Source organism: Alnus glutinosa, chromosome 14, assembly GCF_958979055.1.
Source record: "Alnus glutinosa chromosome 14, dhAlnGlut1.1, whole genome shotgun sequence".
In the NCBI taxonomy this organism is placed as follows: Eukaryota; Viridiplantae; Streptophyta; class Magnoliopsida; order Fagales; family Betulaceae; genus Alnus; species Alnus glutinosa.
This window is the reverse complement of record NC_084899.1, coordinates 24588052-24599444: the sequence shown is the minus strand read 5'-3', so window position 1 is coordinate 24599444 and position 11393 is coordinate 24588052. Positions and strand designations below refer to the sequence as shown.

The following is an 11393-nucleotide window of genomic DNA, read 5'->3' as shown; positions in this document are numbered from 1 at the left end:
CGACACAACTCAAATTTGACACACAATCATGAATTACCACCCCCTAATGCCGTGTGGTTAGACAAACCCTTTTGCTGACTGAGACCTATTAGCATGTTCCTGATTGCAGGCTTATGGTGTGTATATGCGTTTACTTGGGCCTTGAAGTGACGCAAGCATTGGTCCCGGTACATGTTTTTGCTAAAAGCTTTATAACAACACACGTTTTCAACGGGAAATTAGATGGGTAAAGATCATTGGACTCGTACATGCTCAAAACTAAGCAACTGCAGTGGAGAGAAACTCAGAAACAAATTATAAGAAGCATCAGTACTGGCTGAAAATTGAATGTACAGAGTTAAGAGCTCTAAGATTTTACATGAACATATACCTATTTATTAACATTCTTTACGTAACACTAACATCGATTCAAACTAGCTACTATCAACCTATATATGCCCGTGTCAAGCTATACATAAAGGCCTATACAAATATGACAATGGCAAAAGACCAGATGAATAAACATCAACAGCTCTGCACATAAATCTTTCTCTTGTGTTCTTTTCTGGTGGCTGGTGTAGAAATAAATCCACAGTTTGGTAACCATACTGCACCACACAAATAAGAAATATTGAAGCTCACAAGCGAACGCTGCACATTACTGCTTTATTAAAATCTAAAGGGCAAGGGAAAGGTGACTTCGTAGTCAGAAATCTCCATGTCTTCTTCTTAGGATGATAAATCTGGATGTAAAGTTCTCTAGCCCTCTTATGGCGCCGCTTCCTTCGGGTTTCAGTTGAATCGACTGCATTCAAAAGGGTCATTACATGCAACTCCCCATCCAAAACAACAAAACCAAATGATGAGTTATGAAGAGCTTTTTTTGGTACACGTGACTCCTCCCGCCATTGGTTTGAAGCCATGTCATATCTGTAAAGAAGTTGAGAACAAGCTATTGAGAGTTCCCAAGTATATCAAAGAAGACTTCCAATAAGTATAATGTGTAACCAACAAAAAAGTCAAAACTCTAAGTGCACTAGCAATAGCTTTCTTAAAACCCATTTTATTCCCTAAATGTAGAGAAAACTCATAAAAAAATCTCCTGAAACAGATTCTTTTGATGTTCCCTAAACCAAAGAAACACCAAAGGACCCTAGAGTGCTACCCTAAATCTAGGGTAGCACTTTTGCTTCCCTTAATATTATTTTAATATAAAAATGCTTTCTCTTTCGTCTTTATCCTCTAGTATTTATTTGAAAGAATATTTAAATGGAATATTTAAATGGTATAGGAAAAAGATAAGAAAAACAAAAAGTAGTTTGGTTCCTTAAATTTAAAGAAAATCTAAACAAAGCTGCTGTTAATGCTCCAATGCAAAGTTTCATAATTATCATCAATACATTGACAACGGCACAGCAAGAGTGAAGGCTACTATTACGCAGTCAAGACATCACAGCTTTGCCTTAGCTGTAGGGTTGCTAGCTAGTAAGTTCATCCAATCAGGCGAACGCAAAGGAATAGGAGTATATCCAAAGGCACAAGCATGAATTCAGGGGCACATGACTTATGATATAAGAAATTGGCAAGCAACATCAAACAAACCCCCCCCCCAACCCAACACACACACACAAAAAAAAGGAGAAAAAGTTGAAAAAAATGCTGTCTGCGGTCCCATAAAACTGTAACTCACCTTTTCTTTTCTTAGGTTATTATAAGGAGGATTCTATTCGATGTAGTAACATAATTTGAAAGCAAGCCCTCAATTCATATTCTTGAAAATCTATGGCAAGCACAATACACCTTATGGCCCAACGGAATATCCAACAGCAGAGACACAACATCACATCCAGACGCAAAATATGTCCCTAGTTTTTAACTCATAAGTTACATTTATCTCTTTGGCATCACACAAAGCTTGGATCCTACTCCTAAATTCAACAGAAACTGATGTCACAGCATCAGAAATTCCATTTAGCATTATAATGATTCAAGTCCCACAAATATCATCCATTGTTTTCCATTTTGAAGTAAAATATTTAATGTTTGCAAAGAAAAAACAATCAAAATTTCACAACAGAAGGAAAGAAAGAAAAAAGGAAAAGTAGATTAAAGCTAAGCAAACCATCATTATAATTCAATTTCAAATTCTTTATGCTTCCTCCAATGTAACATTGCGTATTCAAATAAACCTACAAATTTGTCAGCTTCACTTATCTTAATTAGTAACGTAAGCAGTGCCAAAATTGATTACAAAACCTGAGTATTGGAACAAACAACTCTTCAACCGGTGACTCTTCTAAAGATGTAGAGTTTGTTTGTGATTCTAAAGATATAGAGTTAGATCTCTTCTATCTAGAGTTAGTTTGTGATTCTATAGATATAGAGTTAGATAAGAGTTATATCTCTTCTATCTTATCAGAAGAGTGAAGTGTTTAATTTATATTACTTTAGTCTCTAGAGTACACGGCTGTTTGATACAGTCCTAGTTGATGTATACTTGTATTTCTCAGATTGTTCCATATATATTCAAGCTACTGCACTACGGTATTGTAGGCAGCATTATGCAAAATATCTCTAAATTCTATATGCTATCAAAGCCAATCTAAAGACCCACGTCTATGGCTACTCCAGTCGGTTCCGGTTCTATGGATAGTACCCAAACTTCCCCCCCGGTTTCCCACCCCACTGTCTCTCCCGCACCACCGGCTATCCAAAATGTTCATCATCATGTATCAAGCTAAGTCAAGACAACTACCTCCTCTAGCAGTTTCTGATGGTCCCCTTTCTCAAGGGACAAAACCTCTACGGTTATGTCGATGGGACAAATCCCCGACCTCCCCAGCTCATTGTCAACCCAACGCCCGGTCTGCTGGTTGCCAACCCCAACCATCAAGCCTAGTAAGATTCCATCTCTTTAAATGATTTATATGGTTATCTCTTATCCTTTGAGCTGTGTTTAGACCATAAATCGGCTGTGGACGTCAATATATCAACCGCATATACTGCACAACGCCAGACTACTCCATCTCAGAGGAACACCCGTGGCCAAAACTTTGGCCACCACAACAATTTTTCACGCGGCACAGGCCATGGCCGAGGACCTCCTCAACAATTTTCCTCTTATGGGTTTGGCTCCTCACAGCGTCCCACTTGCCAAGTTTATCAAAAACAAGGTCATACCGCTACTTCATGCTGGTACCACATTGATCAAGGCTACTTGACTGATTCTGCTCCTTTGAATGCAAATTTGGCCTCTGCTAATTCTGCTCCAGACTCTCAATGGTACCCTGATACCAGTGCAATTTTCCTCTTATGGGTTTGGCTCCTCACAGCGTCCCACTTGCCAAGTTTATCAAAAACAAGGTCATACCGCTACTTCATGCTGGTACCACTTTGATCAAGGCTACTTGACTGATTCTGCCCCTTTGAATGCAAATTTGGCCTCTGCTAATTCTGCTCCAGACTCTCAATGGTACCCTGATACCAGTGCCAATGTTCATCTCACCAGTGACCTCTCCAACCTCAACTTACAGGCCAACAACTACACTGGACCTGATCAAATTCGAGTGGGCAATGGTCAAGGTTTAAAAATTTTACATTCTGATCATGGCATTTTACCTACACCTTCAACTACTTTCAAATTACTTTCTCTATTTCATGTTCCTCAAATACAAAAGAATCTGATTTCTGTAAATCAATTCACTCGAGATAACCAGGTTTTTATTGAGTTTCATCCATCTTATTTCTGTGTTAAGGACCTTCTATCCCGCAAGCTCCTCCTCCAAGGCCCGAGTAAGTCCGTACTTTATCCATGGCCAACCTATCATGCTTCCTCCAAGTCTCCTGTTGCCTTCATTGGTGAAAAAGTTTCCTTGGACCAGTGGCATCTTCGATTGGGCCATCCCGCGTCTCCTATCACCAGTCAAGTCATCAAGTCAAATAAATTGCCCGTGACCTCCTCCAAGCTCTCTTCCATCTGCTCTCCATGTCAGCAGGGAAAGAGCCATCATCTTCATTTTAGTAGCACTCATATTTCTAGCATTCCTTTACAATTGTTGTTTCTTGATGTATGGGGCCCAGCTCCACAAATCTCTGTAAACAATAATCGTTTTTATTTAAGCATTGTCGATGATTTCAACAAATACACGTGGTTATATCCTCTTGAATCAAAGTCTACTATTTGTCTTACTTTTCTTCGTTTCAAACAACTTGTTGAAACTTATTTTGGTACTAAAATTATCTCTGTCCAAAGTGACAATGATGGTGAATTCAAACCCCTTCAAACTTCTCTAAATTCTATGGGAGTTTCCTACCGTCTCAGCTGCCCCTACACCCATCATCAAATGGGATCTGTGGAAAGAAAACATCGGCACATTGTTGAGACTGGGCTATCCCTACTCGCCACTGCAAATGTTCCTTTTTCCCTATGGGACTCGGCCTTTGAAACTGCCACCTATCTCATTAACAGGCTTCCATCCAAAGTCACACATCACAAATCTCCCTATGAATGCCTATTTAACATATCACCTAATTATAAATTTCTCAAAATATTTGGCTATGAATGTTGGCCCTTCCTTTGTCCTTATAATTCCAACAAACTTGCTTTTCGGTCCACCTCATGTGTCTTCATTGGTTATAGCAAAAATCACATCGGGTACAAATGTCTTCATATTCCCTCTGGTAAAGTCTATGGTGCTCACCATGTTGTGTTCAATGAAATTAACTTTCCCTTCAAAAATTCCACTCCTATCATCTCCTCCTCAACTCCACCCGAGTCTACAATTGTGTCTATTCCTTTGGTTCCTCCATCACCTATTCCCGCTTCACATCATCATAATGAAGCTCCTCAAAATCCTTCCTTAGAGCTGTCTCCAAATACCTCAAATTCCCCAGAAATTGACAATATCCAAGCTCTAATACCCTTAAACTCTCCCATTGATTCCGAGCCACCACATCCTCCCCTTGTTCATGCCATGACCACAAGATCTCAAAATAATATTTTCAAACCCTCGATCCTTATGGATGGCCGAATCAAGTATCACACTCCCTCTCACGGCCTCACTAGCACTACATGAAGTTGAACCTACTTGCTTCACTCAAGTAAGTAAACATGCAGAATGGCGTACCGCAATGAATGAAAAATTTGATGCTCTACTCAAAAATGGAACTTGGTCTCTTGTCTCCCCTTCCCCAAACATGAATATAGTTGGCTGCAAATGGGTTTTCAGAATTAAAAGAAAGGCAAATGGGACAATTGAAAGGTACAAGGCACGTCTAGTAGCAAAGGGCTTTCACCAACAACCTGGAATTGATTTTGCTGAAACATATAGCCCTGTAGTTAAACCAACAACTATTAGAACTGTATTAGCACTTGCTGTCTCTGCAGGTTGGGCAATAAATCAAGTTGATGTTAGAAATGCGTTTCTACATGGTCTTCTTCAAGAAACTGTTTATATGGCTCAACCACCCGGTTTTCAGCATCCATCTTATCCCACGGCAATTTGCAAGCTGCACAAGGCCTTATATGGCTTAAAACAAGCCCCATGTGCATGGTTTTTGCGCCTTAGTGCTAGACTTCTTGAACTCAAATTCCAAAGCTCCAAGGCTGACTCTTCATTGTTTACTTACAAAGCAAATGGTATTATCATTTTTGTGCTCATATATGTTGACGATATCATCATCACCAGTTCCAACACAGCAGCTATTTCTCAACTTATAAGTGCTCTACACTCCTCCTTTGCTCTCAAAGACCTTGGACCTCTACATTACTTCTTGGGAGTTGAAGCTACTTGGCATGAGGATGGTTTACATCTTTCTCAAAAGCGCTACATTCATGATATTCTCACAAAGACAAATATGCTTCTTGTCAAGCCTATCTCTACTCCAATGTCCGTCTCTACAACTCTTAGTCGATTTGATGGTTCAACAATTACGGATACTACTCTATACCGCAGCACAGTCGGCTCTCTTCAGTATTTATCTCTTACTCGGCCTAATATTGCTTTTGCGGTCAACAAAGTCTCACAGTTCATGCAAGATCCAAGGGATTCTCACTGGTTTGCAGTAAAACGCATCTTGCGCTATTTGAAGTCTACAATTGATCATACTTTTTGCATTCACAAGAATTCTTCACGGCAACTCACAGCCTACTTGAACTCTAACTGGGCTGGTTGTCCAGATGATCAACGTTCAACTTCTGGTTATTGTGTTCTTCTCGGCAAAAACATCCTCTCATGGAGTTCAAAGAAGCAACCAACGGTATCTCGCTCAAGCACTGAATCCGAATATAAAGCCCTTGCAAATGCCTCAGTCGAGTTAACATGGATTCAAACTCTTCTTGGTGATCTTGGTGTACAATCTTCACGACCACCAATTTTGTATTGTGATAACATTGGAGCTACATATCTCACGTCAAATCCTATCTATCATGCTCGCACTAAGCATATAAAAATTGACTATCATTTTGTACAGGACATGGTTGCCTCCCAAGCTCTTAATGTTCAGCTTATCTCCGGAAAAGACCAGCTTGCCGACATTCTCACAAAGCCTTTGGCTACGGCCCAATTCATCATTCTCAAGACCAACCTCAACGTTCAGTTGCCTACAACGTTGAGTTTGAGGGGGCGTATTAGAACAAACAACTCTTCAACTGATGACTCTTCTAAAGATGTAGAGTTAGTTTGTAATTCTAAAGATACAGAGTTAGATCTCTTCTATGTAGAGTTAGTTTGTGATTCTATAGATATAGAGTTAGATAAGGGTTCTTCTATCTTATCAGAAGAGTGAAGTGTTTAATTTATATTACTTTAGTCTCTAGAGTACACGGCTGTTTGATACAGTCCTAGTTGATGTATACTTGTATTTCTCAGATTGTTCTATATATATTCAAGCTACTGCACTACGGTACTGAAGGGAGCATTATGCAAAATATCTCTAAATTCTATACTGAGAAAGTAATGGTACACTCATCAGCATATCTGACTTAATGCAGAGTACAACCAAAATTATAGTACGTGATACAGCAAATATATTTTTAATACCAAATACCAAAAGAATATCAGAAACTTGCTGAGTTCCCAACATTTGAGATGATTGAGGATTTTACTGCAATTTTTCCCATAAGTTCAACAGACTTGAAAATTCTGAGACTTATTCTCCCTCAACCTCTCAAACACTGAACTGAAACCAAGTTAAAGTGCATTAACGTGTAAATTAAGCAAAGGCAAGGGGAGGACAACATAATTCAAACTAAGTTAAAGTGCATTACTTTGCGTTCTCAACGGAATTGATGCATAGATTATTTTATCTTCTCGAAATATTGTGTAATGGTTAGATAATCAGTTTAGTTCAATCTTGCTTTTTAGCACTCACAAAAAGCAAGATTGAAACTCTAAGAACAGTCCATCAGCTCTCCCCCACCTCAGCCACCTCAACCATGAACTCCTCCGCAGAGAAGCAGCTACATTCAACCAGACAAGAAGCCTAGCAGCAAGTTTTCAATCGAACACATATACAGGGTCACATTTCTTCTCACCCTCTCTATCCATCCTACTTCTTACTCATTTCCAGCTAATTCACACCCTCTTCTCACTTCTTCAAAGATAAATCATTTACTATCACACCAAAAACTCTTAATTTTCACTCACCCAAAACCTCTAAATCTCTCTCACACACACACACATATCTATCACACAAAACATACCAATCCAATCAAACCAAGCAACCCAACTTCAGAAATCACAAAACAAAACAACTCTTAACATATTAAAAGAAACCAATCCAACCCAATGAGCAAACGATCAAACTACCTCAAAATATGGTGCCCCTTGAGCATAAACACGCCGGGCCGACCCAGCCCCTCCTCCTCCTCCACCACCACAATCTTCCCAACCCTCACCCTCTCCCTATCACCCCACATATCCCCCACCTCCCTCCACTTCCCTCCATCACCACCACTCTTCAACTCCATCACCACCGCGTCTCTACAATACTCATCCACCGGCAAAACCCCACCAATCGTCCTCTCCTCCCCATACCCACCCATCACCCAGAACTCCATTCTCTCCTCCACCACGAACCCCACGCACCCGGCTCGCAACCCGGGCAACCGGTCCAGCTCGACCCACTGATCCCTCTCCACGTCGTACCTCTCCACCGAGCTTATCCTACTCCCGGCCGCACCGAATACGCAGTGCCGTGACCCACCTCCGGCTACCATAATCGCCTCCGATCCTGGGACCACCGCGCACGCGAAGCTGCCACGCGCGTGGACCATTGGCGAGAGAAGCTCCCAGAGGCCGGTAACGAAGTCAAAGCGCGAGGCGGAGGAGGAGGCAGTGGGGCGGTCGATGGGGAACGAGCGCGTGTCGAAGAGGGACCCGCCGAGTACGTAGAGGTGGGGCCCGAGGGAGAGGGCGGAGAAGTTGCAGAGGCCGTAGGAGTGGGGGTCCGGCGGGGCGGTGGGGAGTGGGGCCCACGCGAGGTTGTGCGGGTCGAAGAGGAAGGGGGAAGAGATCGACGGGTCTTGAGGGAAGATGCAAAGAAGGGTCGATGGAGTTCTGTTGCGGCGGCGGAGGGCGAGGAGGGACTTGTTGGAGGAGGGGGTGAGGAACACGCGCCAGGACCTGCACGTGGGCCTGAGGGGGGCGTGGTAGCAGTAGGGTACTAGGGAGAGGATCAGCGACGAGACGTCGTTCGGGAGGCCCGGGATCAAGGTTTGGGTCTCGTCCGGCGAAGAAGACGAAGATGAAGAAGCCATTTCTTTTCTCACAGACAGAAGAGAGAGAGAGAAATGAATCTTGATTTTTGGATTTAGGATTTTGATTCAACTTTTTTGTCAACGTCTTTTTGTATTAATCGCGCTCGATTTACGACACGTGGCATGTTTCTCAGATTCTCTGGCCCTGGCTTGGGGGAGAAGGCGAAACTAAGCCATATGGGTCCCCTTTCTATCCGTTTAGGAGAATTAAAGTCGCTTATTAGCCCTTAGGGCTCGTTTGGGGTGTGCAAAATTTTTTTTTATTATTATTATTATATTTAAAATTACGAATATTAAAATTATTTTAAAAAAAAAATTATATTTGAACAGTTATTATATTTTCTTTCTTTTAAACCATTCTCTTTCTCCTTATATTTTCTGTTTTAAAATTCATATTTTTATTTTATTATTGTTCACTTTATTAGCCCTGTGTTTTTAAAAAAAAAAAAAAAAATTGTTAATACTTTCGCTTCATCATCAAATGAAATGATAATCGGATAAAAGTATAATTTTTAGCCTTTCTCAAAATATTAACAAAAGACTTAAAATGTAAAGAGTAATGCAATATTTTACATCAATTTTATAAGGGTTAACGTGACTTGTTTTAAGTAGCTGCACCAGAAACTATTTAAAATACGCCACATCAGCCAACTTAAAATATATGTGAAAAATAGCATTACTCAAACGTAAAACACTCACATAATAATTCATACCACACTTTTATACTATTATGTTGACATGGCAGTGCCAATCAACTCCATTAAAAATATTAAAAAAAAAAATTATTGGGGCTACCACGTCAGCATAGTAAATAAAAGTATAATTTATAATTTTACTCAACATTATTTTCATTTTTATATCACAAGAAAACATTTTAGAAAAATTGATAAATGCAAAATCAGTCTATGTGGTTACCCTAAATTACAAATTGTTCCCTGTCTTATCAAAGTGAATTTAGAAGTCTATGGAGTATGCTGAAAAAATAATTTAGTCCTAGAATAACATTTTGTTAAAAACATTTTAAAATTCCGTTAAGTACAACGACAATGCCAATAAAATAACATGTGACATTCTTAATAAAATAAATAAATATATAAAACTAAAAAAAATTATTAATTTTTTGTTTTAAAACAAGAAAAAAAAAAAAAAAAAAAAAAAAAAAAAAAAAAGATGGATGGCGGTTCCTTTGGGGTGGCTTGCATGCCACCTCCTGCCCATATGGATGGCTCGCAACCACATTTAGAGGTGAGGGCAACCCAAAGGCCACCCTTAGATCAAGTTGGGGCTACACCCGACCCATATATTTTATTTAGAGCGACATACGTCATCCTTTTGTTGGCACTAACGTGACACCTAACGAAATTTGTCAAATGTTTTAACAGAATTTAATTGCATGGACTAATTTTTTTTTTTTAGCATACTCTAAAAACTACTGAATTCACTTTAATACAACATAAAGCGATTCATAATTTGAGCTAATTAATCATAAGGACTAATTTTGTATGGAACTACATATGGAAGATAGTTATATTACATTTTAAAGCTGGACTGAGGTCGATCGTTAACATTTTTGAGGTCGTGGCATGACTTGTTTACACGTGTGATAGGCATAAGTTTTAGCATTATATGTATTAAAATTCAATATAAAACAATCAAATATTATATATCAAGATTAATATCACAGATCGATCGAGGTACATTGAATCAAAGGGTTAATTGGCCCCATACACTAGTCTTTTTTTCACTTTTCTCTTTCCATTCTTTCTTTAATTTCGATTGTGTACGTACGTAAACTGTAAAACAAAGCAGTAATTTTTACTTTTATTTTTTAATGTTTTGCTAGCTAGCCACGTACATCGATCCAACCAAATCTTACTTAATTGATAATTAAAAAAAATTAGGGACATCGATCAAACATGCATGCAATTAAAGATAATTAATAAAGATGAAACAGCAAGGCCAAGTACGTAGGTTCATCCCATTCAAGTGCACCTGCCTGAACTCTATCGAGGGATGTAAGTGCATGGATTGAGACCAGATGGCAGCACCACCCGGCCCCCTTGAGGGATTGGAATTACTCTCTCAGTGACCTTGTGCCTCCAAGCTCTAGAGAAGCTAACAAAATGGCGAAGAGTAATAGGATTTGGGTCTATCTGAAAAAATCATAATTAAATTAAGATTCTAACCCCCAACTATCTATGATACTTGGGACAAATTCTTTCTTAGGTATCTTGTGTATAATATTAATATCTTAGGCATTAAATTTTTTTTTTCTTTATTATATTTTATGCCTTAGGCCACTGCCTAATTTACTTAATGGTATTGTAGCCGGCCCCTGGTCTCACCACCTCCCAATGGAAAGAGGAGTCACATCTTAATGAGAGAAATCTCATCTCAAGATAATCTCCATAAAACTTCAATATTACTTTCATTGAATTTAATAAACTCTGTTACTTGTTCAATATCACTTGTTTAACGGCAGCTTGAACTAAACCATGAGCCATCGTATTAGCGTTTCTACCAATTTGATGAATTTGCCAACTAAATAGAGAATTTAAAATGATACGAATGTCATCTACTAGTTGTCTATATCTACTCCAATTGCAAGCATTGGAATTCACCACTTTAATCACGGAGCGCATCCCCTTCCAAAATA

At 39.4% G+C, this 11393-nt stretch overlaps 1 protein-coding gene across 1 annotated transcript; it reads right to left on the bottom strand.

Annotated features, from left to right (window-relative positions):
* Positions 1-294: 294 nt before the first annotated feature.
* LOC133857215 (F-box/kelch-repeat protein OR23) lies at positions 295-8809 on the bottom strand. Its single transcript, XM_062292396.1, has 2 exons — positions 7788-8809; positions 295-909 (listed from the first exon to the last, which is right to left on the bottom strand). The coding sequence occupies exons 1-2, from the start codon at positions 8735-8737 to the stop codon at positions 618-620; spliced, it is 1242 nt and encodes a 413-aa protein (XP_062148380.1). The 5' UTR covers positions 8738-8809; the 3' UTR covers positions 295-617.
* Positions 8810-11393: the final 2584 nt, after the last annotated feature.

Excerpts from the sequence above, each read along its gene's own strand:
- LOC133857215 (XM_062292396.1), bottom strand. The coding sequence starts at position 8,737 with ATGGCTTCTTCATCTTCGTCTTCTTCGCCGGACGAGACCCAAACCTTG. Across the intron at positions 910-7,787 it reads AAGGGGCACCATATTTTGAG|ATATGACATGGCTTCAAACC; the intron begins GTAGTTTGATCG and ends ACTTCTTTACAG.